The sequence below is a fragment of the Peromyscus leucopus genome, chromosome 9 (genome assembly GCF_004664715.2).
Source record: "Peromyscus leucopus breed LL Stock chromosome 9, UCI_PerLeu_2.1, whole genome shotgun sequence".
In the NCBI taxonomy this organism is placed as follows: Eukaryota; Metazoa; Chordata; class Mammalia; order Rodentia; family Cricetidae; genus Peromyscus; species Peromyscus leucopus.
The window spans coordinates 50,353,202-50,380,222 of NC_051070.1; the positions used below are offsets into that span (position 1 = coordinate 50,353,202).

General features: G+C 42.1%; 1 protein-coding gene across 2 annotated transcripts; it reads left to right on the plus strand.

The window, feature by feature from the left end:
• Nucleotides 1–323: 323 nt before the first annotated feature.
• On the plus strand, nt 324–26,120 carry Cysltr2 (cysteinyl leukotriene receptor 2). Of its 2 annotated transcripts, XM_028877633.2 has the most exons (4): nt 324–480; nt 20,100–20,226; nt 22,609–22,755; nt 24,926–26,120. In XM_028877633.2, exon 4 carries the CDS (start codon nt 24,937–24,939, stop codon nt 25,936–25,938), a length of 1,002 nt encoding a protein of 333 aa, XP_028733466.1. In that variant the 5' UTR covers nt 324–480; nt 20,100–20,226; nt 22,609–22,755; nt 24,926–24,936; the 3' UTR covers nt 25,939–26,120. The 2 variants fall into 2 exon arrangements, with proteins under 2 accessions (XP_028733466.1, XP_028733467.1); XM_028877634.2 differs by lacking the exon at nt 20,100–20,226.
• The last annotated feature ends 901 nt before the right edge of the window (nt 26,121–27,021 follow it).

Here is a 27,021-nt window from a genome sequence, read left to right on the forward strand (position 1 = left end):
TTTATCGAAAGTATTTTACAGTGTGGAATGTAAAAAGCGGTGTTGATGGGCTTGTCATGGAAACAGAAACCCTTTCAGAGAAATAAGAGCCACTTAACTGCCCTCCCCCCCCCAGCTCTCTGCCCATCACATATGATTTAAAAAAAAAAAAAAAAGAAGAAGAAAAAGAAAACCCCCAACAAAAAACAGTCATTAGAGGAGGGCAATTCCTGGGTGACTTGGTAAGACAGCTACTAACTGGAAATTCTCTGCCTTTGGGAGAAGGAAGCCAGCACCCATTCCCACGGTCCCGCCACAAAGCTGAGGACCTGCTGACCCAAGTTCCTTCTTTTTCTGCTATTGGCTGACACTGTTCATAAAACATAGTTTGCTGTTTCACTTTTGCTTTAAATGAACAAGCAAGTTGCCTTCTATGGGGAGAAAGCCAGGAGGGAGGGCAGAGACAGACAGACCGCAGGGCAGCTGAAGGCAGACACACAGGTAGGTTGTCTGGTTGGTCGATTTGTTACTGAGAATTGTGCTTTGATGGTTCCTAGAGGAATGGCATATGGAAAGTAAGCTTAATTTGCTCAACTATTAGTGTTTGTTCTAGCATATATGTTTTAGACTTAAAAAAAGTACAAAAATTGTAGAAGGAAGAAGAAAACCACAAGATAGACTTGATTGGTAGTTGGGGAGTATTTTCTTCTTCTTCTTCTTCTTCTTCTTCTTCTTCTTCTTCTTCTTCTTCTTCTTCTTCTTCTTCTTCTTCTTCTTTTTTTTTTGTTGTTTGCACATATGATTTTAGCTTCCTTTCATAGTTGTATCTATAAAATATGAACAAATTTATATTCCTTCCTTTTATTAAAGCTTGTGCTTTATCCACACTGCCATGAATTCTGTGCAATCATAATTGCAAATTGCCATATAAGGCATTAAAAATTTCCCTCTTTGGGACCATATAGAATTTTTCCATTTTGCGTATATTTTATTCCATAAGATTTTTTTCTACTCCAAGTCTTGCTTTTGGTAGAGGGATTATATTTGAGAAGGTCTATTTCAGTGCTTTTGTTCAGAGGCAGAGCAAAAGTGAATATGAATGCAGGGCTGTGCACTTGGAATCATTTCGCTTCGGAGCACCCATAGTCTTTTTCAGCTTGCATCTCATGATGCAAGCCCTCAAATAGCCAAAAACTGATTGTCTGGTATTAAGCAGTCTTTAATGTGTTTGGATTGCTATTACTTCCCAGGTGATATTAATGAGTGGTCAGTTTAAAAAAAAATAAGTTGTTTGAAATACTTTGTCTCTAACACATCCCTGAGTGTGATATCAATGGCGAAACAAGATACAATTGAAGGCAAGTCTCTCTTTAACTCTGTAAGTAATCTAAGTTATAGAGCTGATTTTGTGGGACATACAAGAATTTTAGAAATCTCTGTTGTCTACCTCAACACTTCCACTCCGGAGATTAGAACCTACTTGAAAGCTCCAGTCCACTAATGCTTGAAGGAGGTAGGAGCTAGAGAAGTAGAGGCTCTAGAAGGTTCTAAATATGTTAACCTTAAGCTCACTGTGTACTAGTACCTGCCAAGGCAGCCAGACCTCCTTTCTTTTATAACCTTTCAAGGTCATTAAAGAGACGGACATTTAATATCTGGGCGTTCACAAATATACCACAGGTAGAGCAGGTGGATGATGGCTTACCCTGCTTTCCAAAAGAAATTATTTTCACTGGATCCCATGTCCCTCTAAGGAAAAAACGGACTGATTTCATATCAGAACCATGTTCTGGTTTCTCCCTGCAGGAAGAGTAGACAGAAAAAAGACAACTAAACAGGCTGAAGCCATCCTGGCTGTGCTCTGGGCTCCCCACAGGGTATACTTGACCTTAATTTGATCAACAGGGTGTCAAACAAATTTCCTCTTGTCTTCGTTCCATGGAGGAGAGTGTCTGTTCAGCACCTTTGATGAGAATAAGCATTTATGTAGTTCTTTTCTATACAGAAACACATTTTCATGTATCTGTTCATTTGACCTATGCAACAGTCTTTATAAAGAGTGTATTTCTCATTGAGAGATGGCAAAAATGAAGCCCTGTGATTGTAGGATATTTCCCAAGGTAGAACCAAATTGGCGAGCCCAGAGTACATGGCTACATCCTTACATCCCCAATAATAACTATTTTATGAATATATATATATATATATATATATATATATATATATATATATGAATTTTCTTTGCATCCGTATATTATTAGATAGTTAAATGATGGCATTGATATTATATCACTTAGAAAAAAAGAGGTGACCATGTCTCAGTGGCAAGAAAAAGCAGGATACAAAATAGCATTATGATTTGCGCTCTCTTTTTTTAAAGATAGTTATCTGTATTTGGAGAAAGAGGAAAAGAAGTATATGTACAGAACTTTAGACTTGTCTGATTGGCAAAACCTGTCACTTACACATGATTCAGCTTATTATCTTTTCTCCACTTTAAATTAACGTAACACTTGCAACAAAAACAAGAAGTAAATTAAACAGAACTGAATAGAATTGACTGTGCCTGTCCAGTTCATTCTCCAGATAAAGTGGGCCCAACTCTTTTTTCCATTTGGCTAGAAAGAAGCCTTGTCTTCAGTTCTGAGTTTTGCCTGTGCCTGTCACGCGTTGTGTCGTGGCTGTGGCTTGCACGGAGTAAGCACTTAGTGTGTCAGACGCCATGCTGACGGGGCCGCTCTCATCCTCTCCATTTGCTCTCGCTCCGTCAGCAGATGAGGCTTTTAAGAGGGGTGAAATAATGTGGCAGAAAAAGCAGAGCTGAGACTTGTAAAATTGGGATTCTTCAGACTCTGTCTACCTGGGGCCTAAGAGGAATTCCCTCCCTCCACAATTGTGGGGAAAGGATCATGGGGACCCTTTCCTATGCTGCAGAAGCGCTTCAGGAATTGTTATTACTTAATACCTCCTGTGCACACCAGACTTCAGGCCCCTTCTGTTTTTCTTGTTTGTCCTGAACAGCAGGCATCAGATACATGCTGGTCCCTCAGAAAGCAAGCTTATAGGAGAAAAGACTCATAAGGGATTATGCAGCCGCTCAGAGCTTAGCTTAATGCAACAGCAAGCTGGGTAACACAAAGGAAGATAATTTTTGCTGAGAGCCTTTTGAAATGCACTGTACTGTATGCATGCATTGTTCATGCATGGACTACCTCCCTCCTTGTACAGGAATGATTTATGTGTGTCTTTGTCCATTGCACTGCATGAAGAGTCTGAAGACAGAGTCTTGGCATTATATGGACTCCATTGAGAAAAAAATGGGAAGGTATAAAAAAAGTAACTCACCAATGGCTGTGGACTACATTATACTCATTACTGATGACTTTTATGTACTAACTTCTATTAACTGATCCATGGAGAAAATGTACTATTTGACACTATCTAAAGGAAAACTCCCATCGGGTTGAAACTGTTTCTTCACCGTAAACTCACTTCTTGCCTTGACAGGAACTGTGATGCTCGGCAGATTCTAAGGTTTGGAAATGGCTTACGTTGAACCGGCACAGATCTCTGTCAGGGATCTTACTGGCACAGAATCAGAAAGATAATTCACTGTCCTGGGTGTGTAGCAGCATCATTTCCTAGATGTTGACATCAGAACCTTTGCAATGGGCCCTGCCCCATTGTCCTTAACCTTAGAATTTTTCTTCCCTTTGATAGTGTTGGGAATTGAACTCATGACCTCATACATGCTAGGCTAGTATGCTACCAATGAGCCAGATTCCAGCCCTCCTGTCTTGCATCCTATTCACAGATCTTTGATCTGAATTTTAGAGAAAAATTTTTTATATAAGGAAAAGCACTAACAGCATTTCATTGCAAAACAATCAAACAAACAAAATAACAACAATCCCCCTCCCCCCAAAAAACTTGACATCCCCCCTTCTCCCCAGATATTTATTGAGAGACATGAGGAAGTAATGACTCAGCGGTCATTTATCTGAGCACATTTGTGTGTCACACGTGCTAGGCCTCCAGAGGGACTGCAGTAGGCATCCTGGTGATAGGATAGAATCGAGGCTGCTGCGACTCTTTGGGAGAACTGCAAAGACCTGAAATCTCTCAGGTACAGGCAGTCAAGACCTGGGGCTTTAGAGAATTCTCCCTCTGTCTCCGTCTCTGTCTCTGTGTGTATGTTGTGCAGAAGGAATGATATGTAGACAGGAATTGAAGATTGGGTAAATGATAACTAGGTTGTGAGGTGGGACTCCAAGTACATACTCAGAAGAGAGTTTCCTCTCCTTTTCTCCCCTCTTTTCCCTTCTCTTCCCTTCCCTTCCTTTCCTTTCCCTTCCCTTCCCTTCCCTTTTTCCCTTCCCTTCCCTTCCCTTCCCTTCCCTTCCCTTCCCTTCCCTTCCCTTCCCTTCCCTTCCCTTCATCCCTTCCCTTCCCTTCCCCTGCTCTCCCTCCTCCTCCTCCTCCTCCTCCTCCTCCATTTCCTCCTCTTCTCCGACTCTCTTTCCACTCCAGTTAAGCAGTTAACTAGTCTGTATACCATAGCATTCCCTCGAGAGTGTTTGCCAATCTTCTGCCTTTAGATGAGCAGGAAGGGAGACTCAATGCAGACTTATTGAGGCAAGTGAGCAGCCTTACTTAGATGCCAGATAGTAATGGTTAACTACAGTCTCCCTTAATGCACCGATGAAGTGGATTAGAAAACAAGAAAGTTGGGGTTTCAACAATGTAGTATTATTGTGTGTGTGTGTGTGTGTGTGTGTGTGTGTGTGTGTGTGTGTGTATGTGATATGTGTCTTGGCAGGGGCATGCACATGTCATGGTGAATGTCTGAGGGCCAGAAGACAACTTTGTGGGGTCTGCTCTTCTTTTAATGCTACATGAGTTCTGGGGATCAAACCTGGTCATCAGGTTGGCGTGGCAAGTGCCTTTATCTCTGAGCCATCTTACCAGCCCCAAAGTTGAGTTTTTTTTTTAATATAATTAAATCTATTGATTTAATAGATATCGTGGACTCATGATATTAACCAAAGTTAATGAAAGCTATGAGAATTTACAGAAGGCAACACTTAGTTAAAAAAAAAAAAAAAAGCTTTACAAAATTAAGTCTTAGTTTAAGGAGGCCAGAACTTTCTACATGTGTTTTCTGTGCACTGATGTATCTATTTACTGTGGTGCTTGAATGTTAGTGGTTAGGATGCGCATGGCAGAAAAAGTTAGCTTTGCAAGTAGCAGAGAAAGGAACAAGGGGATTTAGTGGAGAGAGAGAGGTGAGCTGAAGGAGACAATACTGTCATCATTCTTGGAGTCAGGGTGTCCCTCGCATTTATGGATATGGACCTTCTGTAAGGCTTTAATACCTGCTATCTTCCTGCAGATCAGTAATAATTTGGGAGCATTCATCCCTGAGAATAACACACAAATGACTGAAATTGTAACAAAACCTTAGTTTTAAGGGAGTAGTTATCTGAAAATGTGTCTGCAATTGATAGGTGCTTCTGTGTTCAGGAAGACTTTTGAGAAATCACTTAAAATGTACAAACTGGCCAAACATGATGTCAACAAGGGTGTGTGTGTATGCGGGTGGGGTAGGGGGTATTCTGCAAAAGAAACAAAAAGAGCAGCTATTTTTCCCTTTTATTGAATATGGATTATTTTCTCCCACAATACATCCTGATTATGGTTTCCCCTCCTTCTTCTCACCCCCCCCATTCCTCCCTATCTCCACTCCCCTCTGAATCTACTCCCTTTCTGTCAGAGCAGCTATTGCTAAAGTATCATCAATACAAGGTGCAAGGGTGATTATGGGATATCATCTTTGGGGGTACGTATATTCTCACTGTATTTTTCCACCCATGCAGGTTTTTTAAAATTTAGATTTTTTTTTTTACATTTATTTTGTTTATGTGTATGTGTGTGTCTGTGTGTGCCACAGAATGTGCACAAAAGTCAAAGGCCAACAGGTGGGAGTTGGTTTTCTTCTCCCACGTGGTAGGTCCAGCAGAAGTCCTCAGGCTTGGCTGCAAGTGCCTTTACCTGCTGAGCGTCTCAAAGGCCCTACTTTTGGATCTTTACCTAAATGTGGCTCTGGCAATATGCATCTCTTTGGGGGTGTCTCTTCTGCTGTCTGTATCTGCATTATATGTAGGGCATCTCTTCTGTCTGTATGTGCATTTTATGCAGTAGAGGATGTCCTGTGCATGTGACTATGTTCTCCTTTAGTGGAAGATGGACACACTGGGGTGTACGTGTCTATGTCCTGCACACAACCTGTGCCTAACAGTTGTTTCAAGAAGGCCATGGCTTAGGCAAGGAAGGATCTGGTGACATCTATACATTCTCATGGGTCAGAGAAAGACAGAGAGAGGTAGACAGAAGCTGAGAGGCACGTCTAGGTCAGTAGCTGGAAGAAGTCACTGACGTTAACTACCCAACTGCCATGACTTTTAGAAACTCTTTGAAGTAGGGAACTTAATGGCATACAATTTGACGTGCCTGGTCATTAGAACTAATATATGAAAGATGGTGAAACTCGGAAGTTATTTTGGGGTTTTCTGAATTTTCTTAGAGCATTATCATTTTGGAATTTGATGAGAAAAAGAAGGTCAGATGACCTAATATTTCCCACCAATCCTGGTGGATTCCTGAGGAACCCTTTCTTGAGAAAGGTGGATGGAAATTTTACTTACAGAGCAAACAGTTAGATGAGGCAATTTTAAGAAAGAAATTTCTTGGTGCATTTGGAGCCACACAGGGACTTTGGCCTGTTGGAGCAATTACGTATTAAAGCTACTCTGCCTCCTGGCCCTCAAGGATTCTCTATTCCCTCAGAGCAGTCCCTGATGGAAACCAGAATGGATTTGGAGACTGCTCCTCAGGAGCATCAAGTCACACAAGGAACCTGTGATACCTCTTGAATAACACCCCAAATCTCTCTGTCGAGTGCCAGGGTGAGTCAGTAGACCCTTGGCTTGGCATCTAAGAGGAGAGGACATGATGATCCTGAGGCTTCCAATGAGGAATGAACTGGTGGCTGTCCCCAGAAGAAGACAAAAATGAGCCACAAACCACGCAGGCTCTTGAGGGGGAACTTCAGGCCTGGACATCACATGAGAAGGTCCTCCAAAGCCACTGATGAGCTCTGAAGTAGAGAATGTGACATAGAGAACTAACTACCTCCTCTCGGCTGCCAGGGCCATGCATGCTTGTTTAATGAGTTCTGGCTTCCAATGGAGCTGCCAGCAAACCTTTTCCCAATGGACCCAGATATTGAGTACACATAAATGGCAGTTGGCAAGCAAAGAGTCATTAGTCTGGTGGCCCATGGAGTGGCTTCTGCTTTGGGAGTCTTTGAGGCACTCTGGGAATCACAGATGGAAGAACGAGGACATCAAAATCCTCCAGGGTGCTGAGTACAGTGGAAATGGAGCCAGGGTGTTCGTTCCTTCTAACAGACTCTGGGAGCCCAGTTCCTCATTTAGAAGCTGTCACAATCACAGTTATTTTTATCTGTGTGTGTGTGTGTGTGTGTGTGTGTGTGTGTGTGTGTGTGTGTGTGCTTTGTCTCCAATAACTTAGTTTGCTTCAACCCTTTGGGAAAAAAAAATCTGAAAAATCTATGAAGCTTTGCATTTCCAAGATTGTAGCACCTGTGCTCCTACCCATTCATCATGTCTGAGCGAGGGGCTGAGGCTTAAAACAGAGACAAGACAGCGGGTCATTCGTCTCAGTAGAATGCCATTTATTGAAGGAGGGAGGAGGCCTTAAATACAGGCTTACAGCACAGTGGGAGAACCCCGGAAGGCAGAAGTTCGCTGCAGATGTTTTACATTGCTGCATCCTAGCTGTTTACACCAATATGCAAGATACACAAACAAGGAACCTCCGGTAAATTGTTCAGGAGGAAGGAAACTGGCAGGGAATTAGCAGAGGAAAGACAAGGTCAGCAAGCAAGGCAACAGCTACTCAAGGAATGGGGGTCAGAGCCCAACACAAGATGAGTTCGGTTTCTTCTGCAGCTCAGCTCTACCTTTGCAGCTTAGACTTAGGAAGAGTCTCAATGCCACATCCTTGTTTTGAGGGCATATTAGTTATTAGTTCCACACTCTGCTGTCTAGAATTTGGAGAAACGAATATGCTTGTGGAATCTTCTACCCTGGAGGAAGGCCTCATTCTCTCTGCATAACAGGGAACTACTTTGGGGAGCCTGAACAACGACAGCAGACACATTCTTTCTGGTGTTTTCTAAGACACAGGCTCTGGCCTAAGTGTCATTCATATGTATCCTTCCAGCAAATCCATGAAGTATGCATTATTACCATGACTCCCATTTCATTGGTAAGAAACTGAGGTAAGAGATACAATGACCTGCCTTGGGTCGTAGAGCTAGTAAGTGAAAGGACAGAATTCAGATCCTGAGTTTGTGCTTTCCTCTCTGTCTCTCTTGTGCTGCGGAGGGAAACAGGGACCACAGCTTCCACAGTTTCAAAATCATTACATCATCTGTCTGTCTTTGCTTTCATAGTTGTCCCGATGTCTGAGAAAAAGGTGCCTCCTTAACGTTAGACTTGGGGAAGGGGGTGGGAGAGAGTTTTGAGCTAGCCCGCTTAATTCAGTAATGCTGAAGGAAGGAGGATGGTGGGATTCTGATGTCCATAGCTTCAGTGCTGCCCAGCAAAGCAAGGTGTCCACTCTTACAAGCTTCAGAGGAGAGAGGAGGTCTTGTATTTCAAGGAAGCAGGTTTAGTGAATGTTACCCTAATAATTATGGGAGTGGAGCGTACATGACTTAGGCCTTGTGACATTGGTCACATTTTTCTCTGGCTAGGGGGACTGAGGCTTGGTTAATGTGTAGCCATGCAATTTGACCCTGACCCCCAGATAGTGGTGGTTGTGGGGGATGTTCTTGCTTTGCTTGCAGCCCTCTCTGGTTCACACCTGTTTGAGTCCCTGAACACTTTTCCTAAGTCACACATTTGAAATTGAATAATAGTAGTGAATATCGCAGATACAGACACTGAGGCCCAAAGAAGAAAAACTACTTGTTCAAGGTGCCTCAGCTGGTACGATGCAGCTTTGGCTCTGTGACCTTCCAGAACCTTCTCCTGTGAACATTCCAGTTGTAGGTTCAATATAAAAACGTCCTCCGTGGGCTCATGTGCTTACACTTGGTTTCTGCTAGTGGTGCTGCTCAGGAGGGTCATAGACACGCTCATAGCTGGAGTCTTGCTAAAGGAATTGGGTCACTGGGGACAGACATTGACGTTTCATTTGGGCTTTACTTCTGGTCTGCTCTCTGCTTCCTGACTGGATTGAATGTCACCTGCCACCTTGTACTCCCGTTGCCATGCCTTCCTGGCTATGATGGACTGTATACCTTTAAATGGTGGCTCCAAATAAACCCTCCCATCCTTAGGTTGCTATGGTGAGAAAGCCATGGAGTCTGCTTAAAGGGCAAGGAATTTATTAGGGGATGAAACTCACTGCAGCACGAGAGATTTATCATAGGGTCTTGGAAAGCTGAGCTATGGTCCATGCTGTTCTTTGGCCTGGACCGACCCAGCATCCAAAAGCAGGAGGAGAGAGAGGGATGCCTACAAGCATCCCAGGTCTTGAGGGTCCTGGAGGCCACGCCCCAGGGACATGTACTTCAAGGTCATAGGCAGGTAGAGTAGTTCTACCTGCTGCATCTCTAGGGGCAGTGCTTCAAGGTCATAGAACAGCTACCCACTCTAGGTTGCTCTTTGCCAGGCATTTGTTTGCAGCAAGGAAAAAAGTGTTTGTAAGAACTGTGAATCGGGAGGCTCCTCAGTGTGCAGTAGCTGTGGGAGGTAAGATCCAGTTAGGTTCTGAAGTTTGGGGATAAATTTAAAAAAGAAAATTATGAGGAGAGTTAGGAACTGCAGGGCGTTATCAAAACAAAAGCCTCTTACCACGGAGGAATCAACCCCACAGCTAATAGACCCCATGTAAGGAAGGAGGAGAGACCTAAGAGGATGACAGATTCACCTGGACCATCAAATCCCACTGCTGTGCGGTACACACACACTCTAAGGATGTGGTATGGTGACATCCATTGGTTGATGATGGCATTAAACAAGATCTCTCCAACAGGAGCCTGGCAGAATTGCCTAGGCAGTGCATGGGAGGCCGTTCCTTCCACAGGCAGTGTGGTGTGTGGAAGGGCCTGGAGTCAGACTTGTCCTACTGAATTTCAGGGAAAATGTGTGGAAGGCTTTCCTTATCCACCATTTAAGTTATTTGTGGTCAACGGTGGCTCACAAATAGGAAATGGACAATTTCCAGAAATTATTTCTCAGTTTCAAATACTAAAATGTTTTGAGCAATTTGATAAAAATCTCATGAATCTTGCCTCTGCTGAACATGTGTGTATCAGCTACCTTCCTGTTAGTCATTTGGTGCCTTGAGATTATGTCTAGGTGTCTTGAGAAAGAGGATCTGGTCTGCCTTCCATGATTCAGCCTCTGTCAGCAGAAAATCCTTCACAGCATTTGCAGAACCAAGGATGAGCTGTTCCGCTTACTGTAGTCACATTTTCAATGACTTGTGAGAGACTTCCTTAACAAAAGCAGTGGAAAAAAATCTTTTAAAATATGAAGTTAAAATTTAGGTAAAGTAGGTGGTCTGGGTAAGCAATTAGTTACAGCAAAAACATGATTAATAAAAATGTACACACCTTTAATTCCAGCACTTGAGAGGAAGAGGCAGGTGGATCTCTGTGAGTTTGAGGCCAGCCTGGTCTACAGAGTGAGTTCCTGAACAGCCAGGGCTACACAGAGAAACCCTATCTTGAAAAAACAGAAACAGAAAAAAAAAAAAAGTATTATCCTTATTTATAGCTTCATTAAGACCAAGGTTAGCATTGTTCCTATCACTTAGGAATATACCAAGAAAAGTTCCAGATATCTTAAATGACTTAAAAATATCTAAATATAAAAGGATTCAAAACATAAAAAGTAAGAGCTTGTGAACCTGTGTTAAAGGGGTCGTACATTCCATTAACTGGAGTGTTGCACTGTTGATGTAGTTGAGATCAGTAGTATCATCTAGTTTTTCTGGGGTCTATGTACTGTGTTCATTGACATCACTAAGTGGGAGATGAGAAGTATCAATGCAAGCGTTTGTCTTCTGAAGTTCTTTAAAGCAGGGAGTGGTTAGAATCACCTCCTAAGGCCTTTCCCTTCATGCTGAACTGAGTCTTTAATTGGTCCCTTTTCCAGTTGGTGAAACCATCTGCATTTGGTTGTCATTCCTCTAGTTCTTTGTCCCCTGGGAGCTCACCATGTGAAGACTCTGTAATGGGTGTGACCAAAGCTGTAAACATCATGTTTAAAAGTCTCTCATGAGCGTGTGTGTACTGTCACTCTTTAGCCGAGAAGGCTTAGGCAGTCCATTGTCTTTTTTGGGTGTGTGTGTGTAGAAATTTCTCATTTTATGTATATGAGTGTTTTGCCTACATGTTCATATGTCCGTGCACTGGTGTGTACCCAGAAGAGGGCTTTGGATCCCCTGGAACTGGAGTTACAGATGGTTGTGAGTCACCTTGTAGGTGTCGCCTGCAAGAGTAGTAACTGCTGAGACAGCTCCCCAAGCCTTCCTCTGTCCATTTTAATAAGACATCCATATTTATTTTATAAGGAGATAATCGAGGCTTCCCCAAAGTGCAAGCCATAGATTTAGAAGAACTGATGGTCCGTGTCTCAGGTCGAGGAAACTTAAGCCTCAGTCAATTTTGATGGTTCATGACATTTGTTTGCTTCACCGCCAGCCCGTAGAGCTGATGGCCATGACACAGTGAACAGTTTCTCCAACAGGATACATTTTACAAACGGATGTTACTATCTGTACTAAATTACTTTTATAATTATTATTTAACTTAGCAAGAATGCCACGGGTAGTAATCATTTTTTTTAATAGGATTTCTCCACTGCAAGTACAGCCAGTGAAGAAAGAGAAGAAACGTGAAGCCTTTACTGGAGCAAGTCTGGCTTTTAATTCAATCTCATCATCAGGTTTTAACTGTTCATTTGGTAAAAAGATAAAACATAAAATCCATGTTCTCTAAGCCAGTTTTCCTCTGCATATCACTAAGAGAGGATCAATATCTAAGAAAACTTTCTTATTGTAAATGGAGAATTAGCCCAGCTCTACCTTTTAACAAATTTAAGTTAACCATATGTTAAAAATGTGAATCTTATTGTAACAGGTACCTAGAAATTGCTTTTCCTAAAGAGGATTTTAAAAAATTAAGTCTATAAGGCAACTAAAAGCAGAATGAAAGTCACACATTTCTGTCTCTGCCCTTTAAAAATTCCTCCTTACTTTTGAGTGTCCTGTTTGCCTTAGAAGTAAGCATGAAGATCATTAATTAGTACACCCCAAATTATTTTTCCCCTCTTTAAAGCTGAAGGAGCTGAAGGGGCAGAGATAAATCATTGTCCAAAATTCATTGTAAAAGAGAAACGATCTAACGCTTATTGGGCTTGTCTGTAAACTGTATGTTGTTTTTTTTTTTTTGTAAGCCTTTAAGAAGACTGAGCAGATTTTAAAACAACAATTTCCCCTTTTTAGAGGCAAGTAAGTTTTAGAGTTGTGTCTATTTTGGATTGGTCAAGAAAAGACTTGGCCTTTTTCTTTTTCAAGAGTCTGTAACCAGTCCAAAAAAAATATCTTAAAAATGTTTGTACTATATAGATGTGTGTGCGCGCGCGCGCGCGCGCGCGCACACACACACACACACACACACACACACACACACACACACACTGACTCTGAGGAAACACTTTCTGCTGTCCCAGTGCAATGCAGGAGACTTCTCTGACCATCCTGATTTCCCTGTCAGTTTCCGCCCTGTCTTCAGCACCAGTCTGAATGCTCTACCATCTTGAAATCTCCTCTGCAAAATAAATAATCAGTCCATCACCTTTAACTCAACACTTCTTAGCCAAAGTATCACAAGGTGCCTGGTCCAGGTCCTGATACAGCCCTTGCTCCCCTCTGAACTCTCATGAGCTGGGCTTCTGCTGTCTATATGTCTCCAGACACCGCTGTCTTCTAAACTTCCACCTGAATGGACCGCTAAGCTCTGCTTCTAGCACCCCATGGCCTTTCTAAGCCGAAGCTCCAAACTTTTCCATATTCCAGTCACAATGCATCAAAATAAAATTTTCTTAAATTGCTGACAAAATCCACAGATCTCACCTTAGAGGAACAATGTGTTTTTTGAGGTAAATTTGGATGACAACATGGGTTCATGTTCCCCAAATAACATATTCCAACAAGGAAATTGTTTCATGAAATTTGTGTAGACAGAGAAGAGAAGTCATAATTCAAGGGATACCCCAAATCTGTAGTTACATACAACGACGTGGGGAAATCTCTGCTGTAGGCTTCAGAAGCTGTCTGATGGCATTCTTAGAGTCTGGGGGTGGGGTGGTGGAAAGTAGCGGGCTGCTAAGTTAATGCATTCCAGAAAGTTTTTCCTGATCCTCAAAAAGATATTAGGTCAGACCCAGAGGTGAGCGATTAATGGATATTAAGGGAGTAAAGACAGCCCCAGATAATCTTGACTCTCGATCTGTGATGTTCCAATTCCTCACAAACGCTGGAGCCCATTATCTGAGTAGACTCTTTAACAGCCCTGTGGTTTTTTTGTTTTGTTTTGTTTTGTTTTCTGGACGTTTCAGTTCACAATACTTAATGCTTAGAATCTGATTTTCTAAGAACTCCCATGAGCCTCTGAGCAGTTGCAGCTTTCTAGGACTATGAGCACATTCTCCACAACTCTGTAAGTTACTCACCCCCTCAATGTTTAACTGACCACCCACCATGCCTGGTTGTTTTCCTGACCCATATATGGCGTCTCCATCTGCTGCTGCCCTGTCCAGTTTCTCTTTGTTGTTTTATTGCCAGCCGGGCTGTGGGAGCCAGCTTCATTCCGTCTTAGTTCTGAGCTCTTCTCTCAGTAGCGTAAGCTGGGCCTGCTCTCCCTCCTCTACCTCACGAGAGTCAGTGGAAATTATGTTGCCAAATGATTACCCAATTTCTCTTCCATTTATCTCTTCATATGTTTCTCAGCTTCCTGTCATTTTACTGGACTGGCTGCTGCAGATGATGATGATGATGTGCAGATGATGATGATGATGGCAACGATTATTTTATAGTCACATCTGTCAGGCAGATCCTCCCATACCCATTTTTCTCCTCTTTATTTTTATTACCAGCGTAGTGAAAGGCTATTGCAATGTGGTGTTCTAAACCCACCCAATTCGGGCAGATGAATCAAAGCAGTCGTGGCACTCAGTGGTACCCGTGGTGTTGATTTGATTCTGTCTTGTTCCCTGGTTCTGTGTGGGGGTCCCTGCAGACACCACAATGGCAGAGCAACAATCCACATGAGGCAAGAAGGAAATCTGGTTGAACATGGTTTAGTAACCAGTGCCAGTTCACACTTCCAGACTCTGACACCAGACAGCCAACGTTTAAGAAAGGTTTTCTGGTAACAGTGATCTCAATCCCATGTGCACGATAAAGCTTAAGGCACGACTGTGCTGAAACTCTTTGGCAAAGTACGTGTGACCTCTTCCATAAACATGGGTTCTGTAACTGAAGGCCTAGGGGAGGATCTGGTGTGCTCTCGGTCGTACAGATAGTGCAGAGGGCACCAAGCTATAAAGCACATGTGACATCTCCCCCAAGAATGGGTTCTATTGACTGAGAAACAATACTCTAGATGAAGGACTAGGGAGGAAGAGTCTGGGATAAACGTAACAGTCTGGGGAGATTCAGATGTGGCTTGGCCCTACAGATAGCATCCATCGCCTGGCTATTAACTACATCAGCCTTTTGGGTGGAAAACAGACATACATCTCCTCTGGTGAGCTTAAATATTTAGTATTCCTGGTTCCCCTAGTGCTGATCTGTGAGTACAAGGACACTGTGCCCTCCATGGTTCTAAAAGCAACCTTCTTTCTTCTTCTTGAGATCTGTTCCCTAATTCACCAGTGGCTATGGTCCTCCATGTTCACCGCGGGCCAGAGTCTCTGTGTCTAAGGCTTGGTCTGCATGCATACTCTTCAGTACTCATGGCATGTCTGTACTGACCAAACTTCTTCCTTGCTCCAGAGTCCTCTGTTTCCATTGTGGTCTGGTGCTAGGTCTGCTTTGTGGTCTCTGCATTTTCTAAATGTTTAAGGAGTCCCTGTGGCTAGTGTCAAGGTGAATCTATCTGTTCCTCTCTGTTCCTTGGTGGACCCATCTTTTATGATGATCTTTTGGATATGGTCATATTTGCTGGCTCCCATGTTATGCTGAGGATAAGTACTTTCCTGAAGCACCTGTAATTGATTGTGTCCTTGAAGCCCAGGCACATTTCTATGAGGAAAGAGGCCAGGGCTGTTAGGCCTAACCTAACTCCTCATACTCACTAGCTCCATGGCACATTAGATGGAATGAGGTCTTTGTTGTAAAGAAGTTTAAGGACTTGATTGCATACAAATCTGTCTCTACCTTCTTAGACCTTTCTCTGGTCTCTTAGGTATTAGCTTTCCTTTTGACTTTAACAGAGTCCCAGCTCCAATATCAGCATAGGAGGGTTAGAAGGAATAGACTTGAGAGTGTTTTTGAGCATTTCCCCTGTAAACTTATTAGAATAACCTGAGAGTAATCAGTGTTTCCATGGAGTACACCTTTCTAAAAGACACCAAGGAGAATCTGCTCTCAACACCTCAAGCTAACGTGAAAGTGGAGCAATTCATCCCTGCAACCACTGAGATGACAGGGATTGAAGCTAGTTCATTTCTACATTCGTTTATGGGGGTGGAGCAGCAAGGGAGCCCTTCACCAAGGGCCAAGAGTCATCTGCAGCACATTCTTTCTGTCTCTTATGTATTCCTTACACTCATTTCATGAGGTAGACAGTATAGATCCCTGTTGTGGGGTGAATTAGGCTCTGCATAGCAGCACACATACATATCTAACTCCGCTTATCTGTAAATGCAACCTTATTTGGAGATAGAACCGTAGGCAATGTAAGTTAGGACAAGGTAATCTAATACTAGGTGAAGTGAGCCCAATATGACCAAGGCCGCTCAAAGAAGAGAAGAGCCAGAGACACAGACACCAATAGAGGGATGATCTGAAGAATCAGAAAAACATCAAAAACAAACAACTCCCTCCGGTCACACAGATTGGAATGACATATCTGTGAAGCAAAGATTGCCAAAGACTGCTGGTATCTACCAGAGGCTAGACAGCAAAAAATAAATAAATAAAATAAAATAAAAAGGATTCCTCCTTCCAGTATTTGAAGAAAGCACAGCCATGTTGGCAACTTGAGTACAGACATGTAGCCCAGGACTAAAAGAGAATAAGAATAAAGTTCTAGTGTTTTGAGACACCAAGCTTATGGTACATTGCTAAGATAACCCTAGGAAGCCAGCGCAGTCTCAAGGCTTAGAAATGCTAATTTACCTGACAGTGAGTGCTTAGAAACACTTAGACCCTGTTCCCTACTTTTCTTATTGGTTGGTCTCACCACTGGGTGGTATGCCCTTCCTCTTCTATCAAAGTCACGATGTAGATAAGTTGCACAATCATGCAAGCAGTTATGTGGGACAGCAGAATGTGTCAATGTTCCAAAAAATATTTCATGGGAAAAACAAAACGAAACGGAAGGAGAGAAACTCTGCTTAAACCAGGCTTCTGCTTTTACAGGGCCCTGTGGAGCATCATGAATTCCCAAAAGAAAGGGTGACTAGAGATTGCTATATTTCTCAGGCTGATTTGACCATGGCCTTTCCTTTAACAAAGGATCTCATGGGATTCATGTTCTGTCAAAAGTGCTTTGGGAAGTTCAGAAACAAACAAACAAAAACAATTTGTTTTACATTATATTTATGGTAGTTTGAAGTAATTGGCTCCCATAAGTTGATAGGGAGTGGCACTATTAGGAGGTGTGGAAGTGTGTCACGGTGTAGGTGGACTCTGAGATCTCCTATGCTCAAACTGCTAGTGTCACTTCTTGTTGCCTGAAAGATGCAGGACTCTCAGCTCCTTCTGCAGCACCATGTCTGCCTGCATGCTGCCATGTTCTGCCATGATGATAATGGACTGAACCTCCGAACTGTAATCAAGCCACCCCAATTAAATATTTTCCTTTATAAGAGTTGCCATGGTCATGGTGTCTCTTCACAGCAATAGTAACCCTAACTAACACAATATATTCATACCAGATAGTTTTCTTAGGACTTAAATTATTTTATTTGTGTTTCTTCATTGCATATAGTGATGAGTTTCATAAAGATAATTTATTCCAAGTATATCACGTGCCTTTAAAAATAATAAACAACTATTTCTGTGAGTCATATTTTTACGTGAGTGTCTGAAGGAAAATTGGAGAGCATTCCTGCTGCATCTGAAATTAGTTTCTATATCTCTGAGTAGCTTAAACTAGTGCTTTCCTGTCTGTTTCTTATGCTTTGGATTATTATGTGGACTCTCAGGGCCAATGCCATCCAGTCAAAAGTCATTATGAAAATGCCTATAATTGAACAAAGCTGGGTCAGTGGATTTGTACTGAGAGAGAGTGCACATTATTGGTGTGCTGGATTCTTATAATTTTATGTTGCCTAAGCATATATTTTAAATTCAATTGGAAGGGCTAGAGAGATGGTTGAGAAGACGTACTGTTTTTGTAGAGAATCAGTTAGGTTCCCAGCATCCATGTTAGGTAACTCCTGACTGCTAGTAACTCCAGCTTCAGGTGATCTGATACCTCTGGGCTCTTTGGGCACTCATGTGCACACACCTATTATCCCCCCCCAATAATTAAACTAATAAAAATAAATGCACATATTTAATTTTTTCATACCAGAATCAGGACTCAGTCACTCTTGCAGGCTTCTGGTTCTAGCCCCTCACCCAGAGGTCCTCAGGGTGATTGATCCAGATGGCTGCAGTCCACATGGTGGCCATATCCTCCCACCGCCTAGTGATAGCTTCCTGTTGAATAGCTAATCCATCCTCCTTGGCTGTCCTCACTGGCCACTGCGCTCCACATGCACTGTGAAGATATATAGTACTACTTCTGGATCTTGTGTCTGCTTCCCATAGCTCCCCAGTGGGAAGCCTGGCCCCAATAAAGTCATTCCTCTGTGAGTTCCTGTCTCTCTCCCTACCTGGACCTTCTGACTTGGGTGTGTGTAGCTTCCAGGCAAGCTCTGTACCTGCCAGGACCTGTACGTAAGGAAATCTTTTTATTTCTACTTTGTGAATCTCTTAATTGTGGGAGGGGTGCTTCCATCTTCAAGATCTGACATTTAAACAACTGGAAAATGAGTGTCTCGGGAAGAAAGCCTTAGAAGGGAATTGTTACAGGCTTTGTGCTGCTGTGAGGTCATTTGGGAATGGAGTTAAAAGGAGACAAGAGTTGGCAGAAGTAAACACGGTCATTGGTTCTGTAATAGATTCTGGAAACAGGAAAACTAGTACCCAGACAATGAGTATACAGTCCTCAAGTCCGTGTGTGTGTGTGTGTGTGTGTGTGTGTGTGTGTGTGTGTGTGTGTGTGTGTCCAGTGGAACTTTTCACACCCAGGGATTGCTCTGTGGTATTTATGCAGGTGCAGCCAGAAATTTTTACTCTAGTTAAGAAATCGCTAAGGTTAATGTGATTACTTGTGACAGCCCTGCTTCATGAATTCAAATTGAAAAGAGGAACAAAAGCCTTTTTCTGGGGTCAGACCCAAGCTTTAGATGATCATCCCAATTCTGTCACACTGGCTGTGCTCACTGCTACTCATATCATAATAATGTAGAGGGCCCGGGTCTTCCGCCAGCCGTTTGTTCAAGTATCCTGTGTTTGCTTTTTTTTTTTTTTTTTTTTTTTTTTGAGGTTTCTTTCAATCCTTTGGGGATAGAGGTTCACAGAAGGGGTAGTACTTAGAACATCTGAACTTCTCTAACTCACAGGACAAGGTCTTGTGTGTCAATTGACTGTCCCAGTGGGGAAGACTGTATTATTAGGGGCATTTAACAGTTACTGATTATGACAGGAATGAGCTTTGTGGGGGTAATTGTTGAAATGAAATGACTATTTTTTTACCTGGTAGAGGATGGATTTTTTTGTTTGTTTTCATTTCTAAAGATTAGGTTCTTCTGATATGGTGTAAAGACTTTGGCAGATGTGCGTTGGTGATGTGAAGTCAATGTATGATGTTTATAAGATGGTGTCTGTGGCTGGTAATATGGCTCAGTTGGTAAAAGCGCTTGAAGCCAAGTCTGAGGACCTGAGTTCAATCCCCAGGACCCACACTGTAGAAGGACAGAACAAAGTCCCTCAAAATGTCCTCTGATTTGTACACACAGTATGACATCCCTGTGTGAGTGTGTGTGTATGTGTAAGTACTTGCACATGTCCTCATTTGTGACTGCACACTTGCACACACATACAATAAATAAATGTAATTTTAAAAACTAAAAGACTGATGTCTGTAATTAATTATGCAATGGAAACTTAAGCATCAGTGGGATATGGAAATAAAATTTATTTTTGGAATGCTCTTTCTCCTGAGAGTTATTTAGCTTTGTGAGCAATCAGTTAAATTCAGAACAGTATTTATGGTCTATGTTTAAAAAAAAAATTACAAAGAAATTAGCTGAGCAGCAAAAGACCAAAATTGGCTCAGAATGAGAGAGGGAGAGAAGTGATATTGAATCTGGTAATAGAGGTGGCCACAAGTCAATAATGGACAGGTCGGTCATGGAGTGACTGACGGAGATCAGAACACGTGTTTTGTTAATGTCGTGTGTGTGAAGCTATCTATTTCTACAATCAATGGCTGTCCCACAGCTTACAGCAGAGGCTGCCTACTTCTGAAACCCAGCAACCAGGGAACTCCCACAAACATTCAGGGTAGGGATTCTTTAAATAACACATACTTAGTATTTGGCTACAAGTGCCATTTTTGTTGAGTAATATGATGCAAGGTTAAACTATTGGAGTCTTTCAGCTGGGTTTGTTTCTCATGGTTCCCCTGAAGTCTTTTCCCTGGAGGTTCATGAGTGTTTCTCTGATGTCATTTTCAGAAGACCAGATGTCTATCAAGCAAATTATACAGAAGCTGCCCTGGGGAGTCTTTTGAGGGCACCAGTTTCCCGTAGTCCTTCATTGGGGAATAAAAGAATAGAACCCAGGATTGGAAGCAACCCCCAAGTAAGTCCCTCTTAGGAACTCAGAGGGAGATGATTAGTTACTTCTCCAGGAGAAGGTTCCTGGCAGGTGTCTTAGTCAGTTGTCTGTTGCTGTGAAGAGACACCATGACCATGACAACTCTTATAAAGGAAGACATTTAACTGGGGCTGGCTTACAGTTCAGAGGTTTAGTCCACTGTCATCATGGTGGAAAGCATGGCAGTGTGTAGGCCAACATGCTGCTGGAGAGGGGCTGAAAAGTCTATATCTGGCAGCAGGAAGAGAGAATGAGCCACTGGACCTGGCTTCTGAGCCTTCAAAGCCCACCCCACCACCAGTGACACACCTCCAACACAGCCACACCTACTCCAACAAAGCCAAACCTCCTAATACACTATGGGCCTGTGGGGGCCATTTTCATTAAAACCACTTCATCAGGAGACAGCTGCAGGTTGAGAGTTTTAGTTTCTCTCTCTCTCTCTTTTTTCCTTTTACCATACTGGGGAATCAAACCCAAGACATCCTGCATGCTAGGCAGGCACTCTACCATTGAGCCACAAGTCCAATCCTCTTTTTGTTTTGTTTGTTTTTTGAAACAAGATTTCTCTGTGTAGCCCTGGCTGTCCTGTAACTAGCTCAGTACTCACAGAGATCCATCTGCCTCAGAAGATCTCAAGGCTCTGGCTGTCCATGGTCTGCTCTCATAACTGTCCACAGAGGGAGGTGTTGCTGTAGTCAGGGCATGCATGGGGGTATTTTTGGCAAGTCTTTAAACTACCCCATCAATCCTGGCCTAACATCACTGCTAACTGTTGTAGTGGGAGTATCCAGAATCAGTTTTGCCAAATGTAACTTTTATTATAGTTCCTTCAATAATAGCAAATTACCTCATGGCTCTTCAATTCATTTACTGTTTTACAGAGGTTCTTAGAGTGTCCAGAGAGCTTCCTTCCCCCCCTGGTCCCCCCCCCCCTTTTCTAGTATCTTACTATGTGGCCCACGTTGACCTCAAACTTGAAATTATCCCGGTTTAGCCTTCTAAATCTGGGATTAGATACATGGCCCATTTTAACCTAAAGGATCTCATTTCGAAACATTTTGAAATTATGGATTCATCAAAATTCGTACGCTTTATATCAGCATAAATATCTTTTATCTTTTCTCAGCTGGCAGGTCTAGCTGAGGCCAATTTATTCAGCCATCCAAACATTTTGTTTCTAGAAGAAATTTAGATTCCAAGAGTAAATTCAAGTCAGTGACAATATAATCTTAGCAATTTCTAGTTTCTCTTTTCACTTATGAACCAGTTACACACAAAAATTAAGGCAGGAGTATCTGAGAAGATATTAGAAGGTCTATAGAGTGTATGGTGATTTCCTAACAGAGGTACCCGATCATGGACATGTTTTTCTAAGCATGAGGGTGCATGATCGTAGAGTGTTACAGCAATGCATGGAGGGAAGTCAAGAAAGCTGCAAAGGAGGGGTGACTGAGTTCCCCTCCCCTATCAATAAAAGCAGCAGGGAAATTACTAAGTTTAGTTGTGGGTCCTAGAGCTAACTCAGTTGGGTTGGCTTAAAGCTTCTAAATGCCCTGCTGCAGCGGATATGACTCTTAGCCAAGACAGGCACACAGGGGCCACTAGACCTAAGGAAAGACCAAAATACATAACAGATCTCTAATATTTCTCTTGTAGTTTAGTTGACGCCTTGTTGGCTTGTTCAGACTTTACATGGCTGAAAAGAAAAGTGATGTTGTGAGCCTAGACTCTTAAAAGAAAAAAATCTCTTGGTACATAACTGTTACAATAAGTTTGTTGTTTAGGCATAAACGTGCTTCTACTAATTTTTTAGTATTTAATTTTAATTATCTATTCTTTGAGGATTTGGTAAACATATACAATGTATGTTGATCATATTCACTCCATATTCCTCCCCAGCTCCTCCCAGAAGGCCTTCACCTCCCTCCCAACTTCATACCTTTGGTTTCCTTTATAGTCCACTGAGTCAGCACATACATGTACAGTCAGCACATACATGTAAGGCCATTTGTTGGAGTTTGGGCAACTTAGGGGGAGCCTAGGAAGAAAACTTAGCCCCCTTCCTTTCGTCCGTCAAGTGCTAATAACTGTTAGCTAGGGATTGGGGCCATGTGAACTCTTTCTCCACCCAATAAGCATGCTTTTCAAAACCTAAAACAACAGTATGACCCTTGAAATATATTTTTATTAACATATTTTACTTATATACAGTTAATTATGAGAAAAAGTCAACTTTCATTTTCATTTATCAGCTTTTTATGACTAAGTTCAATAGGCAAAAGAGAGCTCATATTAGTATTAAATTACTTGAAATTCAAAGACTATTTAGAAACCTGACTATCCATGTTGTCTTTCTTGTCACAGGATGAAGGCGACCATCTATTAGAGGCCCCTTGGAACAACCTGAAGACAGTTGGAGCTCGAAAAGACATATGATGGCCTTCTTATTCTGGTTTGGGGGCCTGAATTTGGGAAAGTAAGAGTCAAGAATAGTTGTTCAAGAGACAAGATGTAAGTCCTACCTATCTAGAGTCAAGAAACAATTATTGGCAACATTGTAAAATCACAATTCACAATAGTTGCTAGGAGCTTAACTTTGACTTTTTGGGAAAGCAGGGGGTCTTTCCAAAAATGACTTAAAAGCACACTAAAGAAGACAAAAATAACAATATTTTATTGACAAACATTACTTATGGGCATAAAATAAGAATTATTTTACATAGAGACCCAAATTCTAATTCTACTTGTTTTGCATATTATTTGTATAACAATGTACAACAGATCTTTTATTAATATGCCTTTATGTTTGTATATCTAGATGTACACATACATTCAAATAACTGGCGTTTTAAAAATGTTTGGCACATTTCTGCTACTCTACCAGCAACCTGAGCTAGACAGAGAGATGCTAATCTCATCCTTACTCAGAGAAGCTTCTCTCTGCAGTAAAAACAGGGATCCATGGCTATCCAAGGTGCTGAGAACAGGTGACAGCTGAGTACTCAGCCCCAAATAGGATACTGGAGCATCCCCAGAAGCTCGGAGGGGAGCTAGAAGAGGAGGGAAGGCAGGGGATGGGGCAATGTAAAAGCAGGAAGAAAAGGGGAAGGGCTACAAAGTACTGTCTTCTGGTCACGGCAAAGCCACTGGAAAGCCCAGCTCACAGCAGCTGTGATTGGCTGCATGGGGCCTATATGAGACTGGCTTTGTCAACAGCCAGCCATAGATTCTACAGGGGCTCATAGCCCTACCTCTCTCTGCTGAATAATGGTCTACCGATGGATTTTAGAGGTGAGGTAGACTGCGGTCTTCAGCTGTGCAGCCGTCAGGTTTCCATGGATTATTTCAAACTAGTGGTCACACAAAGATCCTGGTTAAAATCAGTGGGTCACAAAACAAAGATGTGACTGTAGGTAGGGCAATTGTGGGGATGATGCATACGTTCTGTGGGTCCTTGAGAAGAGAGTATATTCTGCTCCTGTTGAATGAACTGTTCTGTAGACTCCAGTTCCATCTGTTGGCTTAGATGCTTTTAGTTTCTCAGTTTTCTTTGCCTACCTGCTTTCTATCAGGGTTTGGGGGGTTGGGGGGAGGGTCTTAAGGTCACTAATGTAACTGTGGGTCCCCCCCCCAATTCTGTTGGTTTTGCTTCACATATTTATAGCTCTGTGGCTTGGTGCATCCCATTAGAACTTGTGTGTCTTCACAGTGGAGAAGTTATTTTTCCAGTACAGAATATTCCTTTATTTTCTATTTTCTGGTAATTTTTTTCCCTCTTAAATCTGGAGCCATTTCTGATTTGGTTTGATTTGAATAACTTATTTTTGTTTTCTTTATCTTTCTACCTGTCAATATTACTATCTGAGGTGAGTTTCTTGAAGGCAGTATCTAGACAGGTCTTTTGTTTTCACATTTCAATCTTCCAATCCATCTTTTTACTTGTATATTTAGACCATTGATATAGTGTACTTATCAATATGCTGGGGTTATGAATCCCCTTTTTTTTCTGTTTATATTACTTGTTTTTCCTGCCTTCACAATGTTTACCTGAACCCTTTAAAGTTTCATTTTAATTCATCTTTAGAGTCTTAGTATATATTTCTGTATAGTTTTTTTTAGTTTATGTTATTACATCATGTAAATATTCTTATCACAATCTCTTAGCAAATTGTTGCCAGTTCAAATGGGCAGAGAATCCCAACCCCCTTCATATATCTTTATTTCCCTTCCTGTAGAATACACTGATCAAAAACTCTTCTACATCCATTTAAAACCATATCAGACAGTGTTATGGTTTTTGTTTCAAGCATCAAATGTAGCTTAAACTTGAAAAAGCAAAGGAAGCTGCTGTCTGTGCATTCTTTGCTCATCATGGCCTTCCTTTTTCCTGATATTCTAAGGTTACTTTTTCACTTATCACTTCCTTCTTGGAGAACTTTACTTAGCCATTCTTTTAAAAAAGACTTATATATTTTTATTTTATGGTATGGCTGTTTTGCCTGCATGTCTGTAGGTCTACTGTGAGTATGCCTGATGCCTGCAGAGATCAGAAGAGGGCGTCAGAGGAATCTGTTTCTCTCCAAGAGACAATGAATGCTGCAAATGTTTGACCAATGATCAGGAAGAAAAATGGAGTTGAACAAAGTAATTTTTGTGTTTATTTCTTTTTAACCCACTATAGAGAGAAAACGCATGTCCTTTCCTCTGTCCAACTCCATATCAGAAATGGAATCAACTAAGGCCCTCAGCAATGATAGTGACAGGAACTGCACCATAGAAAACTTCAAGAAGGAATTTTACCCCATCATATACCTGGTAATATTTGTCTGGGGAGCCTTGGGAAATGGCTTTTCCATATATGTCTTCCTGCAGACTTACAAGAAGTCCACATCTGTGAATGTTTTCATGCTCAACCTGGCCATTTCAGATTTCCTGTTCATAAGCACCCTGCCCTTTAGGGCTGACTATTATATCAGAGGGTCCAACTGGATATTTGGGGATGTGGCCTGCAGAATTATGTCTTATTCCTTATATGTCAACATGTACACTAGCATTTATTTCCTAACTGTGCTGAGTGTTGTGCGTTTCCTGGCCACTGTCCACCCCTTCCAATTGCTCCATGTCACCAGTGTCAGGAGTGCCTGGGTCCTCTGTGGGATCATATGGGTTTTTATCATGGCTTCCTCAGCGATGCTTCTGAATAATGGCTATGAGAAGAAGAACGACATTATATCGTGCCTGGAGCTGAATTCCCAAAAGTTTAATAAGCTACTGATCATGAACCACATTGCATTAGTGGCCGGCTTCCTGTTTCCGTTTATCATACTCACCATCTGCTACCTACTGATCATCCGGGTCTTGTTAAAGGTGGAGATTCCAGAATCGGGTCTTCGGGCTTCTCACAGGAAGGCGTTGATCACCATCATCATTGCCATGATCATCTTCCTCCTCTGTTTCCTGCCTTACCATGCACTGCGGACCCTCCACTTGGTCACATGGAATGCAGATTCATGTGGAGACAAGTTACACAAGGCCATGGTCATCACACTGGCCTTGGCTGCCACCAATAGCTGCTTCAATCCCTTTCTTTACTACTTTGCTGGGGAGAATTTCAAAGACCGATTAAGGGATGCATTCAGCAAAGATCATCTACAGAAAGTAAAGGCAAAGTGCAGCCTTCCCTTGTGTGCGTAGCTGAAGAACAGAATTAGAGTTCGGGGAGCAGTTATGCATGTGTGTGCATGAATCATGGTGTCCACCTTCATTCATTCATTGTCTCCAAATTACTTTGTATTTGCATCATAACCAACAAGTCTTGGTTCCCAAAATTCAATTGACCACAACTTTTGCTAATAAAGCCTATTTCAGAAATTTCATTAGATGTATGTTTAGTAGGTGGGGCTCAATGAGAAATGTAGGAAACCTGTTTCTACTGGAATCTTGCAAGCTGAAATGTGACATTGGGAAACATTGTCAAGCACAGTAAGCCATGCTTTGCATCAGATCCTATGCTAGGTCTCTGGCCCTAACTTTAAGATATCCACACCGGGCGGTGGTGGCGCACGCCTTTAATCCCAGCACTCGGGAGGCAGAGGCAGGCAGATCTCTGTGAGTTTGAGGCCAGCCTTGTCTACAAATAGAGTTCCAGGAAAGGCGCAAAGCTACACAGAGAAACCCTGTCTCGAAAAACCAAAAAAAAAAAAAAAAGATATCCTCAAGCACCCTAGCTTCTCAGATCCTTTCCCTTTTAAAGCTCCTGAGACACAGCTAAACCTACCGAGAGCCTCCATGCAGCCTGGAGAGCATCCTAAGAACTTAGGAGCACACTTTATTGGAGAGGAAGACTGCCCTGTAACAAAGCAAGTCCAGGCAAGGTTGGTGAGAGAACAAGGAGGAGAAGGATTAAGGCAAAATAGAGTGAATGATACATAGAGGTAAAGAGTAATCTCATTTTTGTCCCAAGAAATGGGTTCTAGCAACGAAGTTGAAGAATGTGTCTTTTGTGTCTTTCTTGCCAGGGATTAGGAAGACCAAAGAGTAGGGGTGGGTTGGGATGACTTTCCTAGGGAACACAGGAATTGTGTGTGGAATAGAGAAGAGGTGGAGTCATGGACTTGCATCTCAATTTTACTTGAGACTTGGGCTGGGATTGATGTCATGGTAGTCATTGCCCCCTCCTATTAACCCACTAGGATGACAATTAAAACAAAGGAGGTGGTGCTATGGTTTGAGTTGAGCCTTTGGAAAAAGAGTTGGGCAGAACATGAGGAGTGGTAT

Coding starts and splice junctions, on each gene's coding strand:
- Cysltr2 (XM_028877633.2), top strand. CDS start 24,937: ATGTCCTTTCCTCTGTCCAACTCCATATCAGAAATGGAATCAACTAAG.